Source organism: Corylus avellana, chromosome ca7, assembly GCF_901000735.1.
Source record: "Corylus avellana chromosome ca7, CavTom2PMs-1.0".
Lineage (NCBI taxonomy): Eukaryota > Viridiplantae > Streptophyta > Magnoliopsida > Fagales > Betulaceae > Corylus > Corylus avellana.
Genome location: NC_081547.1, coordinates 6,188,030 through 6,215,610, shown reverse-complemented (window position 1 = coordinate 6,215,610; position 27,581 = coordinate 6,188,030). Strand labels below are relative to the sequence as shown.

General features: G+C 35.6%; 3 protein-coding genes, 1 long non-coding RNA gene and 1 other non-coding gene across 5 annotated transcripts; 4 read left to right on the top strand and 1 right to left on the bottom strand.

Annotated features, from left to right (window-relative positions):
- Positions 1–849: 849 nt before the first annotated feature.
- On the top strand, positions 850–1,499 carry LOC132186202 (uncharacterized). The gene is made up of 2 exons (XR_009440729.1): positions 850–995; positions 1,108–1,499. It is a non-coding gene; the product is annotated as an uncharacterized LOC132186202 (long non-coding RNA).
- LOC132188890 (small nucleolar RNA Z103) lies at positions 1,336–1,450 on the top strand. Its single transcript, XR_009440949.1, has one exon. It is a non-coding gene; the product is annotated as a small nucleolar RNA Z103 (small nucleolar RNA).
- Positions 1,500–9,660: 8,161 nt separating the features above from the next.
- On the top strand, positions 9,661–11,299 carry LOC132186196 (transcription repressor MYB5-like). Its single transcript, XM_059600048.1, has 2 exons — positions 9,661–9,894; positions 10,207–11,299. The coding sequence occupies exons 1-2, from the start codon at positions 9,762–9,764 to the stop codon at positions 10,947–10,949; spliced, it is 876 nt and encodes a 291-aa protein (XP_059456031.1). The 5' UTR covers positions 9,661–9,761; the 3' UTR covers positions 10,950–11,299.
- Positions 11,300–18,053: 6,754 nt separating this feature from the next.
- LOC132186199 (pyridoxine/pyridoxamine 5'-phosphate oxidase 2) lies at positions 18,054–22,587 on the top strand. Its single transcript, XM_059600052.1, has 7 exons — positions 18,054–18,198; positions 18,291–18,340; positions 18,451–18,508; positions 18,918–18,950; positions 19,114–19,209; positions 21,996–22,160; positions 22,245–22,587. The coding sequence occupies exons 1-7, from the start codon at positions 18,109–18,111 to the stop codon at positions 22,344–22,346; spliced, it is 594 nt and encodes a 197-aa protein (XP_059456035.1). The 5' UTR covers positions 18,054–18,108; the 3' UTR covers positions 22,347–22,587.
- Positions 22,588–24,422: 1,835 nt separating this feature from the next.
- On the bottom strand, positions 24,423–27,581 carry LOC132186194 (laccase-6). Its single transcript, XM_059600044.1, has 6 exons — positions 27,441–27,581; positions 27,163–27,314; positions 26,829–27,073; positions 26,184–26,312; positions 25,144–26,082; positions 24,423–25,069 (listed from the first exon to the last, which is right to left on the bottom strand). The coding sequence occupies exons 1-6, from the start codon at positions 27,561–27,563 to the stop codon at positions 24,939–24,941; spliced, it is 1,719 nt and encodes a 572-aa protein (XP_059456027.1). The 5' UTR covers positions 27,564–27,581; the 3' UTR covers positions 24,423–24,938.

Genomic DNA, 27,581 nt, shown 5'->3' with positions numbered 1-27,581 from the left:
ACACCTCTCATGCTCTAAAATAAAAAAATAAAAAATAAAAAAAAAAAAAAAAAACTAAGCAATTGATTTGAACTTTAATAAAACACCTATGATGGAATGACAGTCAACAGGAGAATCAGCCTAATCTGCATCGCATTAAGCAAAAAGCATTTAGATCTAATGAACTTTTGATAATATAATAGAGACCATGAACAAAGAGTGTCATTCAACTAAGGACACAAATTTCTTATAAATTGGTTTGTAGTTACATACAATTATACAAACTAACAGAATAATGTTAGAAGTCACTCTTGTATTTTTATTGTGTCACTTTAAAAATGATGTGACTTTTAAAATCATCATTAAACTTGTAATTGATTATTATTAAATTTTGATCAAATAGTAATTTTAAAAGCCATTACATTTCAGCAAGAAAATGGCAGAGGATAGAGGAATAGTTTCGGTGTGAGGAGTATGTCTCACCGTCGGGTCAATAAAGCTTGTTTCTTTAGAGATAAGACCTACCCATATATTCAAATCTAGTTTGCCAAAAATAGATCTGCCCCTTAAATGAAGTGTACACATGGATTGGATCGGGGAGGAGGTAGATACATTTTTTATTGTTAAATTTTCAGTATATCTACGATGTTATACTTTTCATAGATTTTTGCTATATTTTTCTATAAGAGTTTTATACTCTGAATCTCTTATTATAAAATGAAGATGAATAAATTCCTTAAAATGACATAGAACAACGTAAAAAAAGAAACACAAGAGTACTTCAAACTAACGTAAAAGCATGCTAGCAAAACATGTGACTACATCATTAAAGTCATAAGGGCAAAAATGTCATTGCGACGGGAAAAAATTTTGGCCCCCCTCTTTTTTTGTGTGTTTTTTTTTCGCCCTCTCTTGCTTCCCCCTTTCTCACTGACTCAGCTTCGGTTACAATTTTCAGGCGACCTCTTGGCTCTTCGGTCAGCTTCGGTCTCGGTTTCAGCCTTTAAGTTGCACAGGTGATTTTTTATCTTCCGTTTGGTTGCTGAGAAAATGAAAGTTTATATCTTTGAATGAAATTAAGCTTGGAATTAACGCTATTCGTCTTTGACCCTTCGTTTTCATTGACAGTGATTGGCTCTGAGTTGCGTAAGCCTTTTCAATTCAACTTGTGGTCTATGATTGAGTGTGTTTTTTAAATCTGGTTTTGAATTTCTTTTCTTGGTGTTTGGTTGCCGAGAAAGTGGAGGAAAATAAAGTAGAGGCAACATGGTTTACAGATTTCTAATCCTCACGAAGTATTTTTTTTTTTTTTTGTAGTGAATATTAGGAAGTTTGTACCTTTTTGGTTTGAGAAGAAAAGAAGTGATGATTATTTCCTCAAATGATCGACGCTGATTAAACTGGGCGATTTTTTTTTTTTTTTTTTTTTTCTTTCTCTTTTGAGAAACCAAGCCAAGTGTTTCTGTTCCTTTTCTGTCATTACTCTGATATGATCTTTTTTTTTTCTTTTTTAAGTTTTATCATTCAATGAAAATTTAATTTACTCCTCCACAACAATGCAATTACAGAAATTGTTTGAGATGTATGTTTCGTAGGGTGTAGCATTTGCAGATTTTTTATTAGCACGATTTAGTTTTTGTTGTCATGGCAATTCAGTATATCTCTATTACTTTGCTTTGATTTCAATTTTAATTGTGCTTGTAAGTGTTATATAATTTGTTCATTTAGAACAAAATTTATTGTAGATGTCCGTATCTCATGTTTAAACCCCTTTTAATTTCGGAACAGGATCCTCTCCAGCCCATTATGGACTGGAAAATATCTAGTTCATGGCTAGGATTTCTGAGAAGAAATCCTATGACCACAAATGTGACACATATCCTACTAATAAAAATAATAATAAAGTATTTTTTTAATTTTTTTTAAAAAAAAAGAAAAAAAAAGAAGGAGGTGGTTAAGCACGTCAAATTGTGGCCGACCACCCCATTTTGAATTGCCAGGGGGCGACCCGGGGGGGGTGTCACGAACCACTAGCAAATTATGGGGGGTGAGTTTGAGGGCTTACCACCCCCATCTAAAAAAAAGGGGTGGCAGACCACCCCAGAGTGGCTTAGGCCGCGGACCCGAGCAGAGCTTCGGTTTGGGGGTGGCAGCTTTCACCCTATGGCCCTTGGGGTGGTTGCGACCCCCCAAGAGCCAAGTTAAAAAAAAAAATGGGTTGACCTGAAGGCGAGGCCGCAGGGCTCTTTGGGGGCCAGGCCACCCCTTTTAGATGGGGGTGGCGAACCACCCCGGCTGACCATTAGAGGCCGCCCCCTACCAAATGGGGGCGACCTCACCTTCTTTTTTCTTATTTTTTATTTTTTACATTTTTTTTAATTTAAAATAATATTTTGGCCCCTTACTATTTATTAATTGGGATATGTGTTCCATTTGTAGCCATGGGATTCGAGAATAAATCCAGCCACCCCAAGGACTGAACCACCCCAGAGCCAAAAAAAGTTAAAAAAAAAAAAAAAAAATGGGTTGGCCCAGAGGGCTCTTGGGGTAATTTACAGGCCCACCCCTCCCTTTTGAATGGAGTAGCCGAACCACCCCTGGCGACAGTGAGCCACCCCTACCAAAATGGGGTGGCCGATACCCCTATGGTGGCCGACCACCCACCTGCCTTTTTCTTATTTTTTTATTAATTTGTTTTTTATTTTTTATTTTTTAATTTAAAATAATATTTTATTACTATTTTTATTAGTGGGATATGTGTTCCATTTGTAGCCATAGGATTTCTGAGAATAAATCCTAGCCATGAACTGAATATTCTCTAGTCTATAATGGACTGGAGATGATCTTGTTTGTTTAATTTTACCCCACCATTAGGGTTTATGGTTAAATCAAACAATAAATATGTAAAACGTCTCTTATACCCTTTTAAAAGTTCGAAGTTATGATTGTAAAACCTTTGATACATAGGGGGATAAGTGTAGTTTTACTTTATTATTTTCTTTGAAAAAAAAAAATCTCACTGTTTCACTTCACCTTCGTAGCTGCTGATTTGTAAAATAATACTGCAGTATCTTTCTGTCTTGTAATTGAATTTTCATGAACAAAGGATATTACATAGATGTGCCAAAGTTTTTTTTTCTTTTCTCATTATGTTAGATGCCCTGTAGTGAACTAGTATGAAAGTTAGAAGCCCACCTCTTTTGTAAGATGATAGTCATTCAGTTTAAAGCCAGTCCATCGTTCGAGCTCTCTTCAAATTGTTTTTAAAATCTGTATTTGAACTAAGAACTTGTCTTCCTTTGAGTTCATGAATCAAATTCGATATTTGCTCTTAGTTACATCAAATTCATTAGGTTGGAATATATGTCTGAAGTATTTACTTCTATTTTATGTGATGGTCTGCTTAATTGTTTGTATCATTTTAAAACGTTCAATTCTATTTGGATTTCTCTACTGGTTTCTAAATAGACTTTTTACACTATATGAGCTTTTTGATTATGTTTGTCATAGTCATTGTATATTTGGACTACATGTTGGCACATAAACTTCTAGCACTTGTTCATGATTAAGTTGCAGCCCATGTGTTGTTAGATTTCTAGGATTTTGCTGAGACTTCAAATTAGAAAAAAAAAAGATTCATTTCCTGCTTAGTCTTACCTTGCTGCTTGATGCATTTGAGCATGCACTGGAATAGCATGGCTTCATATCCTGGAGTTATCACTGCCTTATGAATCTTCAATTATTAAGTATGCTCTCTACTGCAATTTTTTCTTATCCTCTATGGTCTATCCTCTCTTGTAGGGGTGGGCAAAAACCCGCCCAACCCGCAAACCCGCCCCGCCCGGGTTTCATGTGTTTTTTTGCGGGTTCGGGTAGGATTCTTCCAACCCGTGCGGGGCAGGACGGGTTGCGGGTTCTAAGTTTTTCCTGCGGGTACCCGCTCTGCCCCGACTCGCCCGCATAAGTATAAAAACTAAAAAATCCTAATCCTAGTCTATTCAGCCTCTCTCTTTTCTTCTGCCACCACCCCTTTTCTCTCCCTCTCGCTCTCTCGTCTCCCTTTCTCTCTCTCCAGTGTGTTCTCTCTCTCCGCCTCTCGTTTGCTTCTCTCTCTAGTCTACGCCGCCGCTCTACCTCCTTAGACCACTGCTGCTGCGCCGCTCCCACCTCTACAGACCATGATCTTGTCGATTCAGGTTTTTTTTTCTCTCTCTAGACCTCTTTCATGAATCATTCTTTGGTTTTCTTTTTCATTGTTTATAAGTTTGATGTAGGGTTGTGAATGTTTGTTTGTTTCTCGGGGTTCTAAGAGGATTTGACAAAAATGGAGGAGAAGAAAGAGGATCTGGAAAAGAACCCACACAACCCGCAATACCCGCCCTGCCCTGCAATACCGGAACCCGCACGGGTATTGTTGTCTGTGCTTGGGTGGCGGGTTGAAATTTTCAAACCCACAGGGTGCAAGGCGGGTTGGGGAAAAGGCCGATACCCGCCCCGCCCCGACCCGTGCCCACCCCTACTCTCTTGCCATCTCCCTTTACTTTCACCTTGACTTCATCACTATTCTATGGTCAAAGTACTATTGCTTCAAAAGGCAGAAAATTAGTTTCAAAAAACAAGTTATACGCACTAGCAGCCTGGCTTGTATGGCTAGTATATAATTCATGGAGATTTGGACAATATGATAGGAAGTTACAATGCCAAGAATAGTTCCAAAAAATTTCATGAACATATCAACAATTTGTTAAGGAATCGATGCAAAAGCATTAGTACAAGGAGCAAAAAGAAGCTGGCATGAATTGGGATAAACCAACCAAGGAACAATACAATCAGATGATAAATATGGCTGAATGTCCATTATCTGACTTATAATCGCATCAATAACATCCACAAGTTCAAATTTTGGATAGTTAAATGATTGAATTAACTTGTTTCTATCGGTTTAAACTTTTGGGATAAGTGATGATTTAATATGGTATTAGAATAAAGGCTCTGAGTTTGAACATTATTTCTGTCAATTTACCCTCTCTTTTGGTTAAATATTTTGGTGACAAGTCAAGCTCTTGAATAAAGCCTTGATCAAAGTAAGGGCTAAAACTCTCCCACTGCAATTCGAAATGCAGCCTGCTTTGGTGGCCCATACCTTTAATAAGAAGAAGTCTCAAGTTAAACTTAGGAAAAAAATATGCATACTACTTTAAAACTACCACCTTATTGTCAATGTCCTCATAAATTACTTGTTGTGTCAATGTCCCCATAAACTACTTGTTGTGTCAATGTCTTCCCTAAACTACCAAAATAATGTCAATCTCTCCCCTAAGATAGTAAAAAAAAAAACATGATCTTAAATTTTATATATATATATAATGACAAAAATATCCTTATAAATTCAGGAAAAAATTAATTGTTTAAAAAAATTGAAAACAAAATTAAAATGACCCCATTGGTTTTTCAAAAACCAAAATTAATTGTTTAAAAAAATTATAAAGAAAAAAAAAATTAAAATGACTCTTGGTTTTTTGTTTTTATTTTTTGAGCGGTATATTGACATTGTTTTAGTAATTTAGAAAGAATTTTAATACAATTGATAATTTGGAAAGAGACATTGACAATGAATTGGTAGTTTGAAAAGAGTCAACTCATCACCATTTTGGGGCACAGATGTTTGGGTTGTTTGCCTGTTAGTGTTTCACTAGCCGCTCAAAGTCGGTGATTTTGTAATTGCTTTCATTTTATATTTTGCGTTGACGAAGTCGGCAGTGATGACCCTTAGAGCACTCCCAGCAGACTCCCTATAAGGGGGTTTGTTCCTTAAATTTAAAGAATATGTCCAAAAAATCACAAAAAACACCCCACAGCAGATTTCCTATATGGTTCTTTAAACCATCAGCTGTTACAGTTGAACCCAATTTGGTCCTTGTGATTATTATAATCATAAAAAAAACACTCTCTCTCCTCTTACACCTTTTCACGCAGTCATCTCCATTATTTTTCTCCGTTCTTCTTCTCCGCCCTCTTCATCTTTTGCACTTCTGCACTTCATCTAGTTCAAGTAAAGCAAAATTACTAGCAGAAATAGAAACCCAGTTGATTTTTGCCCTCAAGAAACCAAATCTCCATCTTCAATACTCTATCTTCACTCTCACGGCCACTCAAAGGATTTACACCCAAAATTAACAACAAATAAAACCCACAAAATCAATCATCCCCAAACAACTTAAATTGTTCCAGAACTTACCAAAACTCAACCAGAACTCAACCACAAGCTCCACAACAACCCAATCAAAAATCATCAAGAACACAATTGATTACCCAAATAAAAATACCCAGAGAATCAACCCCATCACAATCAAATACCCATAACTCTCTCTCTCTCTCCCTCCCTCACTCTCACGTTTTCTCTTTGTTTTCTAAAGCTGGTTTCGCTGCAAATAATGATTGAGAGGATAAGAATATAAGGAGGATAACCATTCGGCATAGCAAAAATTCTCCCTTTCTGTCTTCGTGAGCGAGAATCTACTGGGGGAAAGTGAGCTAGAGAGTGAGATCTAGAAAGGGAGAGAGGTGTGGCTGGGGTAAAGAAAAGAAAAAAACAGAGAGTGAGTGAGGGAGATGTGACCAGGGAAAGAAGACGGAGATGAGAGGGATGAAAAAGAAAAATGTTTTTAGAACAAAAGAATATATTATTTTAATGAAAATGAAAATAATATTTTAATGATATAGGGAATGATAAAGGGAAGCTATTATGGAGTTTTTGTAGGTAAGGAAGCAAAAAGTGGTTTGGATCCTTAAATATAGGGGACATAGTTGGGTAGCTGTTGGGAATGCTCTTAGGCCTTGTTTGACAAAGGCTTTGGGCTTTTTTATTATATTAGAAAGTAATTGATGTGATATAAAATTTTAAAATTTTGTTATATAGAAAATTGAAAAAAAATATATTATTTTATAGCATTTTTTATATAAATAATAAAAAATAATTGGTGTAATATAAAAAATAAATAAATAAATAAATAAACTGCCTTTGCTAAACAAGGCCTTACATTTCTGGTAGCTTGGCAGTAAAGCTGACTTTTACGTACAGTAGTTAAAAAACAAGTTAATGGTAATGGTGCAGGAGGAATGAGATAGGAGACAACCCAAGACGAAAATCCCTGCTTTATTTGAAAAATATATATATATATATATATATATATATATATATATATTTTAAAAAAAAGGGACGAAAATCCCTGCTTATCTCTGCAATGATGAGATATGTTGTTGCAGACATTCATAAATGGAGACATAAATGATAAATACACAATTTGGAGTTCTTACCCAATTTTATCATGAAATATGACAGAAATTTGGAGCCTCTCTAGCAACGATGAGAAATTTGAGTTCGAGTAATTTTCACTCACACCTTCAGGTACATGCAGTGCATGGGGCATTTTTTTGTATTAAAGGCCCACATCTGAGGAGCAAAAATTGTTAGGTCCCACATGCAAAAGAACCTCTGACATGAGTCTTGACCACCTGTTTTGTTTTTGTCTTTTTCTGAGCAGGTTGGGGACCTGATTGGACGGTCCAAAAACGCTGGGGATTTTGGTAAACTTTTGATGGTGTATTTTTGGTGTGACGTGACAAAGGTAGTTTTAATGTCGTGTGAGCGGGGGAAGTTATTATTATACGAACGCCATATAATTGAACGATTGATTTTTATTCTTCTTCTTCTTTTCTTTTTTTTTTTAAAAAAAATAGAAGGATTTATGAGTGGTGATTATCATGTGGAGACAGGTCAGAAGGGTTTACGTACATTATCTGACACACACACAGAAATTTGGATTATTACCGTCTATGGCTGCAGATACACAACCAAAATGGTGGTAGATATTAGAATCCTCATGTTCAAGTGCTCGGCAGATTAACTGTTTATCGTATATCGATCACTATCGAACTGTCAAGACCAATTTTCAGTAATCGATAGGTAGAATAAAAATATTGTTTTAACAACGGTTTGGTAGGAGGTAGAAAAAAAAAATTTTGTCGATTAACTAACTTAACGAATTTTTCAAATGAATTTTGAATTTTATTTTGGAACCTTTTTTATTGTATGTTATCCTGCTGATTTGTGGTTGTCATTTTGGTTCGCGTTCTATGAATATACTTTTCCTTTTTTTTTTTTTGTCATTTATAAAACACATTTTTTAGTTATTACAAGGAAGTTGATCATAAATCTTAACGTAAAAATTTGTAACTGATCGACAATTAATCGACTAACCGATTAACTAAAAAAGTCGTGGACTTAACCTACTTTTATGAATAGGTAAGCGAAAATGCAGACAAAACCGAAATTCACCCAGGAAAGCCTGCGGTTCCAAAAGCAGTTGGTCCCCGCCAACATAAATGCATTATTCGTGATGATATCGCTGCTGGAGTGGTGGGTGTCTTAAAAATGATGCAAATTAAAGTCCTCAGTGATGAGAACGGTGTGCGGCACCACCACCACCACTAGTGAGTCGTGACCACATCAAAGGAAAAGCCGCCAGCTGCATTTACGAATCATATATAGCATCCGGCCTTTATGATAACCTGTACCATTGATTTTGAATTAAACCATATCAGGATATATTTATGGGGAAACTTTATTTACCGTTTTTTATTTGGGGAATGCTAGGTGTTTTCCTAGTATTCTTCTAGTTTTAGGTAGATGTTATTTAAAAAATAAAAATGAATAAAAAATAAACTAGCCCTTATTTTTCTAACTTGATTTTTAAAAAATAATATCCACTTAGGACCAGAAGAACACTAGAAGAGTGAGCACATAACATTTTCCCACTTTATTTTTCATCACTTTTGTAATTATACTCTTAAAATTTTAAAAATGTCAATTTCGTGTATTCATCTTTCAATATTTTTCAATTTCATAGCTCCGTTAGGATTTTCCGTTAAATCCTATCAAAAATTTTAAAATACTAATTTTTAAATAAAAAAAATTCAAGTGTTGGTATTTTTGCAAATTCCATTAAACTAGCACCTAAATCCTTGCAAATTTTTTTTTTTTTCTCCATAAAAAAAGGTGAGGGTATTAGGAATATTGACATCCCTCCGTTAGGATTTTACGAAAAATCATAATGGATGATTGAAATTAAATAAAATTAAAAGATAAATACACTAAATTGAAACATTTTAAATATGAAATATATGAGTGCACAAGTGATGAAAGATTAGGAGTAGTAAGTGAAGTTTTCGTATATTTTTAAAATGCATGATATCTCTATGCACATCGGCCCTAATTATGAGGAGAAATGCTAAACACCGACCACATAATTAAGCAGAAAATTCTCTCCTGTGTTTTTTTTTCTTCCTTGATTAGACAATTCCTCGAAATATGCTATGCACAAACGTGGTCTCTTGATCCTTTGATTTTTATGCACAATGAGACCATCTAAGTGGTGACCATTTTTATGCAATCAAATGATGCCACGGGAGGCATATTCTAATATTAATGTTAATCACGTCCAGGTATATGTAAACGTAAGCATGCAGGAGAAGGGCAGATAGCAAGAAGGGTTGTTGGGTTACGTGCTGCATGCCTAGAATGCAATTTGTGCACATTCATATAACTTAATTACGATTTTACCATGCATGGCCACATACTCTCAATCACTTCGATCGACAGCTTAAAAGGGGGAACAAGAGCATTCGTCTCCATTGGCTCGATCCCCTGTCGTCCTAATTTTCTCTAGAGAGAAAAAAAGAAAAAAGAAAAAGAGTGACAGGGATAGAAGAAAAACAGAGAAATGGGAAGAGCTCCTTGTTGTTCTAAGGTTGGACTCCATAGAGGTCCATGGACCCCTAGAGAAGACACATTACTTACCAAATATATCCAATCTCATGGCGAAGGTCACTGGAGATCTATGCCTAAAAAAGCTGGTAAATTCTTTTTCTTTTTCTTTTTCTTTTTAATTTTTCTGATTGTTTAATAATACTATCATGATGTCGGTGACATATATAAATCATGTACGTACAGGGGCGGAACTACTCTATTTGTCCCCTCAAAATTTGTAAAAACTCTACAAAAAAATTAAAAATTATCTTAAATTATATATTTTTCTTATGAGTTCGAATCCCAAAATTAATTTTTTATCTTTAAAGATTTTATTTTTTTTAGTTCCGTCCCCCTCGTCTCAAATCCTAGTTCCTCTCCTGATCATGAATGTGTTGTTGGTGTTGTTGTGCATGAAGGCCTGCTTAGGTGTGGAAAGAGCTGCAGACTAAGATGGATGAACTACCTAAGACCAAACATAAAGAGAGGGAACATAAGCCCTGATGAGGACGACCTTATTATCCGACTACATTCGCTTCTGGGAAACCGATGGTCTCTCATTGCCGGCAGGCTTCCTGGTCGAACTGATAACGAGATAAAGAATTATTGGAACACCCATCTCAGCAAAAAACTCAGAAGCCAAGGAACCAACCCGAATACCCACAAAAAGTTGTCGGAGGACCCGGCCCAAGGATTAAAGAGAAAAAACAACAACAAAAGCAACGGCAGGAAGCAGAAGAGCAAGAGTACTACTACTACAGCAAATCCAGATCATCATCGTCGTCGTCATCATCAGCCAGAGAAGCCAAAGGTTCATCTCCCCAAGCCCACAAGGGTTACTTCTTTTTCGATGCGAAGAAACGAAAGTTTTGAACATTGCAACACGTCAAATGTGGAAAATAATATTATTAATCCTTGGTGCGAGTTCAAAGATGGTGAAAATGGGGCAGCTGGGTTTCTCGTTGGTGGCGGTGGTGGTGATGATCATCAAGATCATGATCATGGTATTGTCAACGGCTCAGATTTCGATTGCCAGTCTGATCATATTATACCGACAGGGGATAACACGCTGGAGAAGCTGTATGAGGAATATCTAGAACTACTCAAGACAGAAGAAAGCCAAGTTGAACTCGACGCCTTTGCTGAATCGTTATTGATCTGAAAGGGATGGAGTGAAAGAAACGTACGCACATGTGAAAGGGGGTTTTAGAATGATATTGAATTGAAAAAGAAAGTTTGAATCTTAGTTTCACGTGCTTACCTTCTGAGTTCTGGCCAACTTAATTAGGTTAGAAACAGTGCTTTCACGTCTAGCTATAATGCGTCATAATAATACAATCGTGATAATGACGTGTAGGTCCTGCCGCTTAATTGTCACATTTTGTTCTGTTTTTTTCCCCTTCTGTTTTCTGCTAGGTATGTAGGGTACTTGTTATATGTCACATGTACGTATAGGCCAAGTGTAAGTATGTAATTAGGGTGGTCCCTAAAGCCAAAATGATTTAATCTATATATCTACTTTCATTAATGAGGACCATCAAGGGGTAATTGATCAACAAATACGAATGGAAACTTTTTCCATTAAAACTTGTTATTTTGCTTGATTTAGTTGAGATGCTCGCAAAGTATCCAGAATAACTCTAGCATGTCTGTGACCGGTGGACCATATCTACTTCAATTCATGCTATCTATTCTCATCAACTCGATCTACAATTCCGAGAGCATTAATACTTTACAAAACAACTTTCTAAAGTTTCATATCTCTGCTAAAAGTCGCAGCTGCCAATGTTGTCACCACCTCATCAATTATACCAGATCAGTGAAATAAGGTTTTAAAGTCATCATAGACCCCTAAGAATCTGTTTGGATGTGCGTTTGAAGAGCCTAAAAGTACATTTAACACTAAAAAAAGTATATTTGAAGAAAAAAATATCCGTTTGATTGAAAAAATTGAAAGTGCTTTTAATGGTCTAAAAAGCTCAAAAATCATCAAAACGCATTTTTGAAAAAAGTTTAAAAATAGAGTTTTTGGTTAAAATAATTTTATTTTTCAAACACAATCCAAAGTATGCTCTAAGACCTCTCTAACAATTATGCATGTCTATTTGTTATTCTGCTTATCCACAGTAACATCCCAATTGATCTTCGGTCAACCCACATGGTAGTTTATCCTTTCTTCTCTCCTTTCTTTCATCCTTACAAAACCCTTTTTAAAATCATTAAGCAACTCCGAAGCTTTTCTTACCAATTGGTTAGGATGACTAAAGTCTCCTCCATTATCAACGGCGTGACTTAAATAATCAAGTCGGTAGGGCTAGCTAGCTCGTAGAAAAACTTATCTTTCTTCCTTTTTGTTTTGGAAGTGACTAGCTGCTGACGTGCTGCTTTTACTCCCATCGATGGGACTATTTAATTAGCCAACTTCCAATCTGTTTAGGAGAAGGTTTATCCGATGTCTTGGGACTTTTTTCTTACTATTCTTTGAACTCTATATTTTGATAAATAGTGAATTGCCTCTTAGCTGTCTCCGCCGGTGTATGTAGCCGAATCATGTTAAATCTTGATATCTAGTGAGATTATTTTTATTTTGTCTTATTCTACTTTCTTGGGATCCTACAATTGTTTGATCATAACAAATTGGTATCGAGTCTTTATTTTGTTAGATGGTTGCTACAAAATTTGAAGTAAAAAATTTTGATGGTCATAATAGTTTTAGTCTTTGACGTATCAATATGCAGGTTTTGTTGCAACAAGAAAGCTTGGTGAAAATTTTGGATGGTGAGAGTCTGAGACACCATCAATATCATCAAAAGAAGAAATTTGTGGAACTTGATCAAGAAAAAACCCATGTACAATTTTGTTATCTCTTTCAAATAAAGTTTTGAGAAAAGTTATAGGTAAAGAAACCGCATTTGGATTTTGAAAGGACCTGGAGAGCTTGTACATGAAGAAGTCTATCACGAATCATTTATATCTAAAGTAACGGTTATATACTCTCAAAATGAAGGAAAGTTTGCCTCTTTGTGATCATCTTGATGGCCTTAATAGAATTATTTTAGATTTAAAAACTATTGATGTTAAGTGATGATTTGCATATATAATTGACTATATAATTTTCCTATTGTTTAGGTGAGATGGGAGGGCGACTGTATATGCCAAATTGTTGCATACATGAGACCTTGTTTTGGAAAGAAAGGAAATATTATTTAAACATATATTCTCTCCTCGGTTTCCGTGTGTGAATTCATTATTGACACCAAATTCAGTTAAAGTGAGTTGAGTTGAGTTGAGTTGAGTTGAGTTGAGGGAAAAACAAATATATATGTATATATATCTACCAATTTTGGAACAGAAGTTGGCCACGAGCTCATCTAACCATCTGCTGGATTTGTGTGAAAGCAACCCCAATAATTGAATCTTTGACTCCAGTTGTGCAACTTGTATTTATTTAATATTTCTTTCTTTCTGTTTTGCTCGCAGGAATAAAATTGTGATTAATTGGGACTCCACGTAGCAATAAAATTGTGTACCAAAGTCTATGGGTCCACTTCCATTTGATGATGTAAATAAAAGGGAAAGAAAGGACATCGTAAGTAAGATCCCAAGTTGGTAATTTTGAAAAAATAGAACAAAAATTGGTAGGCCTTGTGGTCCTAATTTGGCTTTGATATGGATACCATGCACCTACCAAACGACAACTGTCAAATTCAGAGAAATCTTCGATCCAAAAAATGACAAATATCCTGGGTTTTTTTTTTAAAAAAAAAATAATAATAATAATAAAATAAAATAAAAAACAAATAAAGAGTTCATAAAGTGAGAATAAATAAATAAAATTAAAAATTAAAAAATAAAAAATAAAAAAAAAAAGAGAAGAGAAACTTGACTTACCTCCTTGAATTGTCATCATTTTTACAATATTCCTCATAAAGTTTAGAAACCACTCAATTTAGTATATCAAATTTTTAGTTTTTTTCAATGTTTTCTCTCCGTTAGAATTTTTCGTTAAATCTCAAAAAAATTCACAAAATACTCCTTTTTTTTTCTTTTTTTTTTTTAAGAACAAGTATTTAATTTTTTTTTTGTAAAGATTGATGCATGAGTATTTTTGCAAATACTTTTAAATTCGAACCAACGCCTTAGTATTTGCAATTTTTTTTTTCCTAAAACAAATAAGAGTATTTAAGAACGGAGATGTGAGATTGCAAACAATTGAAAGATAGATATATTAATTGAGGGAAATTGAACTATAGGAGGATATTGCAAAAGTGACGACAATTTAATAGGATTAAGTTAAAAAAAAATTAAAATTATTGGAAAGTAAAAGTTTTCCCCAAAATGGGAGAGGATTCCACTTCTCTCTAGAAAGTACTAGAAGCTTTTCCTCCATGTGAGGCTCCCCATCACCTATTGTAAGTGTCCTAGGAGACGTCTCCAAGGGATAGCTCAATCGGCTGTGAACCACGCTTAATGAAACGGAAGTCACTAGTTCGAATCTCCCTCCCGCTTTCCTTGTGTGAACATGTCAAAAAAAAAAAAAAAAGTGTCCTATGAGATGTTGATGGATCATTTTTCCTCTCTCCCCTCTCCTCCCTTCCCCCATCAGCCTTCTCTCCTTGTTTTTTACTGTTTTTTTTTTTTTTTTTTGGCCCATCTTAATTCCTCCCTAAATCGCACCCTCAATCCCTCCTCCATCGCCTCGTTGTGTCGACTCCTCCAATCTCCAATCAAATTATACTATATAATGTGCCTATTGTTAAGGTGACTTCAATGTGATTCTTGATCAATTGATCAATATGAAAAATTGGGAGGTCGGACTTTTGCTAGCTCCTCTAACGATGGTTTTTGATCATTTTATAGATATGCTTGGAATAATTGATCTGGTATTTTCTAGTAATTCTTATACATGGTCCAACAATAGGCAGGGTAGACATCTCTTTAAAGAAAGGCAAGATAAGGGCTTAGCCTCTTCGTTTTGGAATTGGATGCTCTAAGTTCAAATGAACTAGTTATACTTTATGAGTATTTTTGTCTTTTCACTTTTTGAGATGATAAAAATACCTATCCATTATAACTAACTAAATATTCTCTCGTTCTTTTGAACTAGAGAGGATCATAATTCCTTGGTTTTAACAAACGGTAGAAAAAAAACCCACGAGTTCTCTCTCTCTCTAGCCCCCTCCCCTCTCTGCTAGGGTTTCATCTCTAGCAGTCGTCAGAGGGGGAGAACCTTTGTTCTCCCCCTCCGGCCCTCCTCCCCTTTCCCTCTTCTACCTCCCCCCTCCCCTCCCATCGCCTTTTTTTGCTTAGCGAGTTAGCCTATTTACCTAATGCCCTTAGCTCTTTGGGCGATTTTTTTCCTTTCATTTTCTCTCCGCCTCTTCCCCCTCCTTTGGTCCTTAGTTGTTTTTGTTTCTTTCTGTATTTACTTTTGTTATTTTTTCTGCTTGTTTAGGTACACTTTGTGGGTGATGCCCTTGGGGTTTCACTCAAACTTCCCCTTCCATTTGAGTGTGCCACCGATCTCCTCCGCATGCTCCGCCACCCACCGTCCTCTGCTAGGCCTTTTCTTGCGCCCCCACCGCAATGAGCTTCCAACGCTCCTTCCGTTTTCGGTTTTCGACGAGTGCGCGATCAGCTCTTCTTTTCGGCTGCTGTCATCCTCTTGGTATGTTTTTTATGTTGTTTATTTCCCTGTAATTTTGTCTGGCTTTTTTTTTTTTTTTTTTGTTCTTTCTGTCTTGTTTTGTTTCCCTGTAATCGTTTTTGTTTTTACTTGTAATAATGCTCTATCCTCTCTCTCGATTTGCCTGTCTGATGCCCTTCGGGTTTGTTGCTTTGGTCCAAACCTTTGGGTTGTGGATGTGAACGTTATCCTGGCTTTCAGGTTGAGGAGGATGAGCTTTGGCTTGGGGTTCTCTACCCTCAGTGCCGAGGAATAAGAGCTACCTATGCATTAGTTTGAGTCTGTTTGGCGCAAATTTGCTATTTAATTTGAAAATTAGTTATAGGTTAGTGGATTTTGTTTGAATCTGGAATGTAATACGTCATTTTTTACGCTTGCAATCTCGTAGCTTCGGCTATGTTGTAACCTCGTAGCTTCGGCTATGGTTGCTTCAGAGCTTTTGTTCTGTGTTATTTGAGCTCTAAGCCCGTTTATCAATGAATGAGACTAAATTGATTCCTTTCAAACAAAAAAAAAAATCCTTGGTTTTATATCCTTTATAGAAATTTAAATGCATTTAAATTTTTAAATCAAATTATAATGGAGAATCTTGTACATAAGTTATGAGCTAGTAATTAATAGGGTAAAGTCCACTTAACCTCCTTAAACTACTATCTCAATGACAATCTACCCTCCAAACTATCAATTACGACAATTTATCCCACAAACTACTAAAACAATGACAATGTACCCCCCAATGCTAACAAAATGACGAAATTACTCTATAAAATTTTCAATAGGACAAAAATACCCTTAAAATTAATAAATCTATAGTGTGAGCATTCATATCATTTAAAACATCCATTGTCCAAGAGAATATGGGTTCCCACCTCTACAAGCGAATTTATATTTCTAACAAAGGGGGGTTGGGAGGAAATCCACATTCCTTTGGATATTTGAATTCTTTCTACTTAAGTGCAACCAATTAGTAGTAATAGGTCTACTGTCTACATCCAATCGTCTTATAAGGGTTTTTTTTTTTTTTTTGCTTGGTAAAATTGCTTAACCAAAAAGAGGGAAAAAGAAAAGAAAAGAATAAAAGAGTCTTTGGCAATATCATTATGCGGTAGTTTTGTCATGTATGAGCTTTTTTTTTTAAGCCCTTAAAGGATGGAATTTTTTTTTCCCTGAGCAAATAGCATTCAACAATTAGGTTAATGTCTTGGGCTGGAAAGTACATGCCAATCTATTTGGGCCTATATATATATATATATATATATATATATATATATATATATATAACTTTCATCGATGAAATTTCATGAGAATAAAGCTCTTATATCACAGAGCACACAACTCTAAAAACTTATAGCCAAAAACTGTGAAGATTATAAAGTCATAAAAATAACTTAAAGCTTCCGCTAATCCATGTACAGTTATATTTAAGGAACATATCTGCTTCATGCAGAATATATTTAGGACATGGGTAGTCCAAATACAAAACAAAAATAAAAAACAACTAGAAACAAACTAAAAATCTAGCCATAAGAGTTAAGCCTCCATACCGATCTACTACATCATCAACCCGAAGGTCAAGACAACAAATATATCCTCAACCCAAATGCCTGGACAAATAATAAAAAAAAAACAAAAGCAAAAAAATCCCAAGTAGCAGCGGAGGAGCACGACATCGTAGACATCCCTTCGAAAGACATGCCTTGGCCAAAGAAGACGATCAAATCTAAGGTTAAAGAGACTAGATCTGGATCTAGATCTATATCTAGATCTATAAATTAAATCTAAAGCAATCTGCAAAAAATGGAGACCGGAAGAGCTTAAGAGAAGATACCGAGCACTGCTACCGTAAAAGGGGAGGAGGGAAGATCTAGATCTAGATTTAGATCTTCCTTTTTTTTTTTTTTTTTGAAACATGATCTTCCCTCCTCTTGAACAACCTCTTGAACAACTTATAACTTAAAGATGGTAAAAATAAATAAATAAATAAAAAGGTTAAAAGTAAGCATATAATCTATAGTAATTTCTTCAAGTTAATATCAATTTCTTAACATCCTGGCAACGTCTCATATTTGGGTTGGAACTAAAAATGCCAAGGCCAAGGGAATCCATCCTTCTTTCGTTTGTCTAATTTTTTTCTTAAGCAAAATTTCTTTTTACTCGCAACCAAATTTGGGCATATTATACCGCAACTCATACACCGACTAAATTGGCTGTCAACGCTTTCATATATAAGATTTTGGTGGAAGGATTCTTCAGTTGTATCTGTGATATTATTAAGAGTGAACTATAAACCCCTTTACTTTGATTTTTCGGAATGAGAATTATCTAAGTCTTTCTTTCAAAAAATAAAATAAAATAAAATAAACCGCAATTTAGAAGGGCGCGTTTAAGCATACGACAAAACATACTTTAAATCCAACTTTGGTTCAACTTTTAGACCTAATTTTTCTCTCTCTCTAGTTTAAGGCTATCTCTTCTCTACAGTTAGTTTTTTTTTTTTGACCTTTCATTTAAGAGGAAAATTGGACCAAAGTTAAATTTAAATCGTTTCTTTTATCATTTTCCTTTCCGTAACTACGGTAACGTAAAAACAGACGGAAAAAACTAGGAATCGAGAGTGCGAACAGGAGTAGACGCGATGGGAACAGTAACAGGGCCATGGAAGCAGTTTCTTCTCAACGCTCTGGAGTCCAACGCCCACCTGAAGGACTCTTCATTCTTTCAACTTGTGCGTACGTTGATTTTCATTCTTTTTCTTTTTGGAAGCCATATTTTCTAAAATCATCAACTTTGTGGATTTTGTTTTTGGTTTGGTTTTAGGCAACGATTGGATCAAATGGGAGACCTTCGAATCGCACTGTGGTTTTCAGGTAATCTCTCTCTCTCTCTCTCTCTCTCTCTCTCTCTCTCTCTCTCTATATATATATATATATATATATATGTTGGAATTATGATTTCTTTTTTGGTTGTTGGTTTTCAGAGGATTTCAAGGAAACAGCGATAGGATCCAAATCAACACTGATTGCCGAACTCACAAGGTTCTTGATCTTACAATCTCTCTCTCTCTCTCTCTCTCTCTCTTTGGCACTTATTTATATTACTTACTCTTGTTCTTATCAAAGACTTCATTTTTTTTTTTTTTGTTGAGAATTTTAAAGTGCTTAGTTTCTTAATTTTTTACGTAGGGATTTTGTTTTCCTTGTTTTGACATAAAATTACGGTATGGGTTTTTTATATGACTGAAAATTTAGCTGCTGGGCTTGAATTTTGTCTTGAACTCTGCTAATTGAAATTATTGTTTCTCATTTGCATTTCCATGGCATTTTTAGTGGTTTTGTTGATATCTGTGTTTCGCTGCACGTGCTGGCATGCTTTTATTCAGTATTTTGGTTCTTTGTTAATTGGGATATTGCTTGCTAGACTTTAATTTTTTGGTTTACTATGCAGATTGAAGAGCTTAAGCATTGCCCATTTGCTGAGGTAATTATTCTCTTAAGGTATACTCCCAAATTTATGTTGAAAATTATTTTGCCTCTAAATTTGCACTACTATATTGCATTCACATTGAACGCTGAAGCTTCTCTCCTAGTCTGGTTTATTTTGTATTCTTAGGTTTATCCTAAACTTAATATTTGATTTTTAGATATGTTGGTATTTCACCGACTCTTGGGAGCAATTCCGGATCAATGGCAAAATTGATATAATTGACTCATCAGATCCTGATCCCAATAAACTTCAGGTAAGACTTGGATCTTATTCTGATTTCAAGGTAATCTTAAATTCCACGTTCAAAATTTCCTTGATATTATGGAGATGCTGAAATTCGTTCTGCCGACAACAAAATCTATGTGATTGATCCTTTATGTTTAATAATATGCTCATTGAGTGTATACATTTAATGGTACATGCTGATAATAATGGCTTACTAACTATTAAAAGGCAAATCCATTTGTTCATTGGTTGATAGTAAGAAAGGCCACATTTTGTCACTGACGGATTTCATGATGACATAGTCCACTGACCTGTTAATTGGCACATTAATGTCTTGTTAAAGTCTGACTTTGTTGTGTAAAGCTTGGTTTTGCAGTAGGTATTATGGTTTGCAATTTACATTGCATTTTATGCACACTGTTGATGTAAGACAGATGGATAGCCAGTAGTACAGAAAGGCTACTAAACTAATAGTCGATTTGCACTATGATGAACTCAAGTATGCACAACATTATAATTATATGATCCTTTGAAGACCTTGAAACTATGTGCTTTCCGTATATCTTCTTATATTGTTAACTCTTTAAAGGATAGGTGAAAAATAGTGAGGTGAGTTGAAGTAGAATGAATAAAAGATCCCATCAAATATCATCTTTTTTTGTATATGATGCCCTAAATCTTTGTAGATTACGGGTAGAACTTAATAGAGGTTATAGATCACTACTTTAAAGTCTTAGTTTGAAGCGTAAATTTAATAAAATCAGGTATCACAAGTGGATTGACATCACGTAGCTTAGGAAAAGTGGTACATCAATGTGTCTCATGGCCCACTTGACTGAGAAGCACTTGAGACCAGAAAGAAAGGCTATTTCTCAAATAAGGAATGATAGGTTGTCAAGAAAGTGGCTACTTTAGTTCATACAGGCAGTGCCTTATACAGAATGAATAGGTAATCAAGGAAATTGCTACTTGTACTTCAGGGGCCAACCAACTCCAAAGGCATTCACTATAGAAAACTTGTATTACAAATTGTTTTTACTTACAAAACCTTTGTAACTTCGAAGACCCAATCTTGCAACCCCACAAACGACACATTCACCTCCCACTGCAGTGGCTCCATAACATTTGCCTTCTTCCTTCTTCTACATGAATCACTTTCATGATCGATGAAAAACAAGGAGAATGATAGAAATTGTTTTGGCTCAAGAACAAGAATAAACTTTTTCTAGAACCATGACAGGATTCCTCTCGGTCCCTTTGAAAATCTTGGGTCATTAGGTTTATTACAGGTAGGGAGAAAACAAAGATTTTAAAGCTAAGTCAAGTAACAATTAATTCTATCAAGGCCGGTTGGATCTATCCAAATTTAAGTTGGATTTTATCAAACTTTAGGGTTTCACATATTTATCATGTGGCAATCGAACGACTTGAGAGCGACACTATGATCGGAGCATTTTGTGACTCTCTTGTTTGAACGGCTTGTGAACTGGGCTCTCTGCAAGTTGAATTAGATTGCTGCATGACTTCCATTCAACCTGATGCAACCAAACTGAAGTTTGATTGATCCAACTTTAGTTTTCAGCTATTCTTGAACCCTATTTTGTACCAACTCAACCCTAAACCAAATCAAAAGTATTACAACCCAAACCATGTTTTTGACACTAAATTTGCCAACACTAAAACCTAACAAACTCTCCTTTTGGCAATTTTGTGACAAAACTCAATAATATTACAACTTAATGAAAAATTACAATGACTTACAAGAAAATCCTATCAAACCACTAAACTAGGATTCCTTTGAACTGATTGATGAAAACCATGTTTCCTAAAACACTCACAAACACATCAAACGTATGAAAAATGAGACAGTTTGGTTGGATGTGACCGAACTTACTACAATGGTTGCATGTAGGGACAAACCTAGAAGTAGGCTATCTCTTCTGAGGGGGAAGAACCTTAGGCTTAGGCTCACCATTACAAGCAATCTTCTTACCTTATTAGAAGAAGCTGGCATAAAAGCAATCTTACCTTTAGTGATAGGAGGGGTATCTGACGTAGAAGGGGCATTAGATACCACATATTTATAACCCAATCCTCTCATGTCACTACAAGGTTTCTGAGAATTTAACAGGCAATCAAGTTTATCACTAGAAATTATTTTCAATTGAATTTTAGTCAACTCAAGATCATTTTCAATTGATTTGACTTTCTCATTCAGCATACAATTCTCAGATTTCAAAGAATCAACCAAAACATGTGAATCAGATAATTTAGCAAGTAAAGATTATTTTTCATGCTCAACATCATTAAGCTTTTTAAGGAAAATTTTATTGATTTTTTTTCAATTTAGTATATTCCTTAAACAACTTATTATAAGCCATCTGAAGGTCATCTTGCAAGGATTCAAGTTTTTTGACATTGAAAAAGGATGTTGGTGCTAGTGACAGAGGCTCACCAGGATTGCATATGCATCAAAGGCGGCTGGATCTATGACAGGTAGAGGGAGGAATGCTTGGTGAGTTGGGGGAGTCAATGTAGGTAGAAAATGTGGAAATTATGAGTGTAGAGTTTAAAATGCCACCTTAACCAGTAACCACAAATTCTGGCTCAAATAGTTTGCCCCTATGTACTCTTAAAACATGAAATTCAATCATAAGCATTTTGTTTTTCTTTAACCAAGACCTGAGTGCATGTTAGAAGCTTTGGACTTATTTTAATGATAAACAATGCCTTTTAACATGCTATAGTAATTCAAATTTTCACTCACCTTCAAAAGCTTTATCTTTTCCTTGGATGCTTCAATTCCTTATGCAGCAAAGAGAGAAATCTTGGTTTGCTAGTTCTCTGAAATCAAGACTGCAGTATTTAGGGCCTTGTCCAGGTCTTCCCTGTCTAAGCGAACAGCCAGACCCGGAATTCTTAGATCCTTCTAAAGGTCCAGTTGGTGCATTTTGTGTGCTGATTTTAGATCCAGATCAGGTTTCTATCTTCTTTAGTCTCGTATTCATTTCATGATGTTTTTGTTTCCGTTTCTTAATTTGCTGGAATTCAACTTGTCTACAGGTTGATTACTTGAATTTGAAGAGCAACCAGAGGGTAAAATTTACATCTGGACTGAGTGTTAATGGAGAGAAGTGCTGGACTTCAGAGGGGGTCAATCCATAATCTCTGCTTTGTGATTTTTGGATTCCAATGTGAAACAAGTTGCCAGTTTAGAAACATTTATCAAATTGATTAAAGAGATCCCTTTCATGTACCGTGCCTAGTGATTGTATAAGTTTGTTTTCTTCATCTTCAATGAATAAAAGACAGATTTGCATACGTATAACTTTCCTTGTAATTCTAATCAGGCAGTGCAATTCATGACAAGTACTGAAACAATTTTTACTTACCTCCTTGATGTGAAGCCTTTGATTCAATGTTGTGGATGTCTACTAGCCTCCCATGCAAAGCATCTTGCCTAAATGAGCATCCCATTCCAACATTTGAAAGGAACTGATTGGAAGAGACCTCTTGGAAATTAAAGTCATACTTTCCTAACTAAGTTTACGGAATACTCATTTGAGCAAGAGGCTTTTCCATGGAAGGGATAAAATGAATTTCCCCTGCTTCTCAAGGCAGAAAGTGACTGATCCTATATATCAATGATTTCTGTATGTTACTTATCTACCAAACTGTGTTTTTCTGAGAGGTAGTTGTACCTGACTTGCCATACAAGGATAGCTGGGTTGTTGTATTTTCTTTCTATGTTTTGAACAGGGATATCAGATATGTTGGGCTGTTAGCTGAACTTGTATCCTCCTAACAATATTTCGAGGGCTCCCCCACCAATCACAACGCTATATAATCAGAGGGATGATTCTTCATTGAAAACTGTGTTTCTGCTAATGCTGGAAGAATCCTGGTAAACTATTTGTTCCTTGCTCCAAGTCTACAGACAACTATTGTACTTCCCAAGTTTATTATTGTAGTAAATTCAATATTTCTTAATTTGGGTTTCTCTGTTGCACTACATAATATATTCTTTCAGTTCTCGATTATTCTTGGGGAGATTTAGATAAGTGTGGTCCCATGGCATGAATGAGGCTGTGCTGCGGATGATCTGACAGGAATCCCCACTTAAGTGCTTCATCGAGAACATCATCTTCAGTTTTTTAAGGTATGCATCAATCCCAACACTTGTACTTCTCTTGTCGATTACCGGCCCCTTAATCTTCCCTCTTATCAAATGGAAGGGGTTAAACCATGTGACCCCAACCACAAGTGGGTGCCACCCACCTTTCTTCTTCTTTCAAGGAAGAAAAACAATCAGCTTCTTACTTCTTTCCTCGACTTTTTGGCATGCTACAGATGAGTGGTCAAATTAAAAGCAATTGCTAAAGTCATGCCTTATGGTAATCGAATAGGTACAGTGTGCTTCAAATATGCTTTGCAAATTGCAATGAATGGTATTCTATGCTTGGATTTATTTCTACTCAATCTTATGATCTTTCTATATAATTAATAGTAAAATGCACCTAAACCCTCGGTGATTTATACAACGAGGGCAAAGTTTTTATCTAAACTGAATTGGCAAAAGTTCCTTCAACTCAATATATTAAACTGACATTTGTCCTTATAGCATGTAATTTTCACATATATTTTTAATTGAGCATGTGAAAATCACATGCTTTAAGGATAGGACAGTTTTCGTCCAAACTAGTTTAGAGGAACTTCTTATTACAACTCAGTTTAGTTTAAAAATTTGTTATGTGTCCCTCAAGCATATGATTTACGATACTAGTAAATGACCTTATGTCAATCTTTAAAAGGCTATCAAAATCGTTTGATAAACGATTTTGTTTTGGTTTTGGTTTGATACTGTAACAAGAAGTGATTGATGTGAAAAAAAGTAAAAATGTTTTTTTTTAAAAAAAAGTTAAAAAGTAAGAATGTTTGGTATGAAAAAATGAAAAAATTTTGTTTTGTAGTGATTTTTTTATTTGAATAATAATAAAAAATGATTGATATGATGTAAAAAGTAAGAGAATATTAAAAAAAATAAAAAAGTGTGATGAATAGTGTAGAGCCAAAAACAGGCAAAATCATTTATCAAACGATACCTGGAACTAATTTAACACGAGGGAAGATTCTAATTTTAGCCATGGGCAGTTGAAACGAAAAGAAAATAATACTTGGAGAGGGAATAAGTAAAAGAAGACAAGTAGACAACAATAGGTGGAGCAGGGCAAGGAGGAAAAGTGGAAAACAAGAGTGCGTCTTTTTCTACCATCTTGTTGATTGGAATGCATCTTCTAGTAATGAAATCATAATCCACACCAAATCTCCCTTAAAAAGATGAGGGGGGAAAATGAAAAAAGAAAAAAAAAAATCGTGACCTTTTGGTTGACTAATATCCTGAACCAAGGAATTCGTTGGCTTCCCTGCCTATTATGTGATGGACTACTAGTTACTAACCACTTCCTTCCTAGTTCCCACTATACCAAAAAAAAAAAAAAAAAATGATAATGCCCAAAGAAATAAAGGAAAAGAAACTCCAATGGGTTTGGCATTTTTAAGACCACAATGACGTCTTCTAAAAGATATGGACCAACCACACATATCACACCTGCGCCAAGAGCTCTCTAGCCCGAAGTGCTAGCAATTTGGACGGTTAAATTGTTGGAATCTTTATCCACGCCAAAGAATCTTTGCTTGAAAACTAGTATCACGTACAAACAGCTCTTTAGTGTCAGTTCTGAACTATCCAACAAAAATCTAACACCGTGGGAAGTCTGTCGGAGGGGGAGGAAGTGTCTCCACCTCCCCTTTCCCATTCTTCACTATGAAAGCCGTTCCTAATCCCCATAATTGATGTATGTCTAAGTGACAGTGCATAAACCAAACCCCTGCAACAAATCCAAATAATCACCATATCTTATATTGGATGGATTTAGCTTAAGTGCTGTAAAACAAATTGTACCTGGATTGTCAGCGACAAATCGAATTGCTGTCCATCCACCCACCGGAACTCCAATTGTGTTCATGTAAGGTGGATCAACCAAGTTGAATTTTGCAGCTTGTGGATTATAGTTCCCTGTTCCATATCCCACAACATAAAAGCTAAAGCCATGAAGATGAATTGGGTGGTTTTCAGTGGTGACTGTCCCCGTGTCCTGCAAGATGAGTTGCACCCTGCTCCCATATTCAAGGATCTTCACCCTAGTCCCATTCAACGACTGTGTGTCATTAGGAATATTATTAGGTCCATTGACAAAATCATAGAATTTAAGGGGAACCCCAGGAAAATCCTCAGTGAAAGAACCGTTAATCTTTTTGTAGTAAGCTTCCAAAAGCGAAATCTTAGGCATTATGAAGCTTATATTGTTCATGGATGCTGCCATAACCCCATGATTAATGCCTTGGCAATTTTGATTGGGTGTCTTGGAGTGACACTTTTGGACATTTAGTCCGATGGTGATGAAGAAGTTAGTGTCGATTTTCGTCGGAACATTAACCGGATTTAGGCTCCGTAGCCCATCCATGATCGTCTTAACGGCGAGATTATCATTAACACTTGGTAATTGCGCAGGTAATGAAACGCTATTAGTTACTGCACCTAAGTATTTGAAGTGGGCTATGGCTAATGTATCTTGGAATGCAGCACCCTTGGCCGAGCTGTATGGTCCCATGGCCATGGAGTATTTTCCTATTGCCTGATCGGCGGTGACAAGGACGTTGATGGCCTGGCCTGGTCCGAGCATCACACGGTCTGTGGTGAAGGGCTTCGTGTACTCGGCGTCGGCTTCGACGATGGTTAATTTGTGATTAGCGATTGCAAAAAAGTTCTCCGAGTTTAAGCCTGCGCTAATAAGCCTTAACAAATATGTCTTTCCAGGAACCACATCGATTTCGTACACATCTGGAATAATAATCAACATATTGTATGAGATAAGAAAAGAAGAATATGATTGAAGATTGAAGCAATTATATAGTCAAATTATATGATTATTTTTTAATTACCATTGTTGGAGCAATTGTAGTTAGGGCCCGGGTGACCATTAATTGTATAAGCATCTGCCACTGGAGGACTTCCGCCACTTGCTGCAGTGGTGCGCTCAATTTGTACCACATCCTCCTTCCAATACTCCCCTAACATATTCCCAAGTAATCCAACATACAAATTAAGTAAGAAGTAGAAGCTAATTTCATTCAATACTCACCCAATAAATAAATATATATAAAATAAAAAATAAAAAAAGAAACGTCACTTACCCTAATGATGTTTCGGCACTATTGTAATCATATTTTTAAAGTTTTAAAAGTTGCAATGTCACTTTTCCGTTAAAATTTTCTGTTAAACCCTAACATAAGAAGCCAAATTACCCCTTTAAAAAAAAAAAAAAAAATTGCTCCACGGCTAGGTTGTGGGTCAAGCTGTTCCTTTTAAGAAAATAATAATTAGTATTATTTAATTATGATAGTTTTGTATATATATAAGTTTTATATGGGTATAAAAGATATTTCACTTATCAACCGATCTAATCATAAATCTTAACAGTAAAAGTGACATTGCAACTTTTTAAACTTTAACGATATGATTGCAGAAGTATGGAAAGAGTTTCTAAAAATAAATAATAATATATAAAGAAAAGAGAAGAGATTTACCTAGGATTATAATATGCTCTTCCTGTGGGTACTTAAATGGGTAAGGGACCCCAGTTTTTGGATAAACTACAAAGGCACCATAAACTGTGGCCCGGAGCCAAGAAACATGAGCATGCCAGAAAAAGGTGCCCTTTTGGTTCACCAATGTGAAGTCATACGTAAAAGTTTGGCCCGCCTGAATTGGGCATTGTGTAATGTATGAAGGTCCATCAAACCAACACGACCGTCTTTGCCTCACTCCATGCCTTGGATTATATATATATTGGTCAATAATAAATTAAAATCAGTACGTGGTTCCATCAAATAAAATACATATATATTGGGGCTAATTTACCAGTGGATTGTGGTGTTATATGGTGTCTCGTTTGTAACTTTGACAACGATTCTGTCATCTTCTTGGGCATAAATTACAGGTCCTGGGAATATTCCGTTGATTGTGACCATGTTCTTGGTATTGCAAAGTTTCGTGATTGTCGTGGTTTGCACCTATTTAAGATTAAAACCTTCATAATTAACAAACATACAGAGAAAAACACATCAAAAAAAAATAATAATGATGCTGTCATGCATATCTATATATATATGGAGGGATATAGATATAGTAGAAGTAACCTTGAAATCATAGAACCTGCTGGTTGAGCTTCCTCTAGGCAATTGTGCCATTGCATGCATAGTATAAGCATAAGATATTATTAAGCTTGACCATAGCATAAGTGAGGTGGCCAAGTTAAACATATTTTCCACACACAGAGA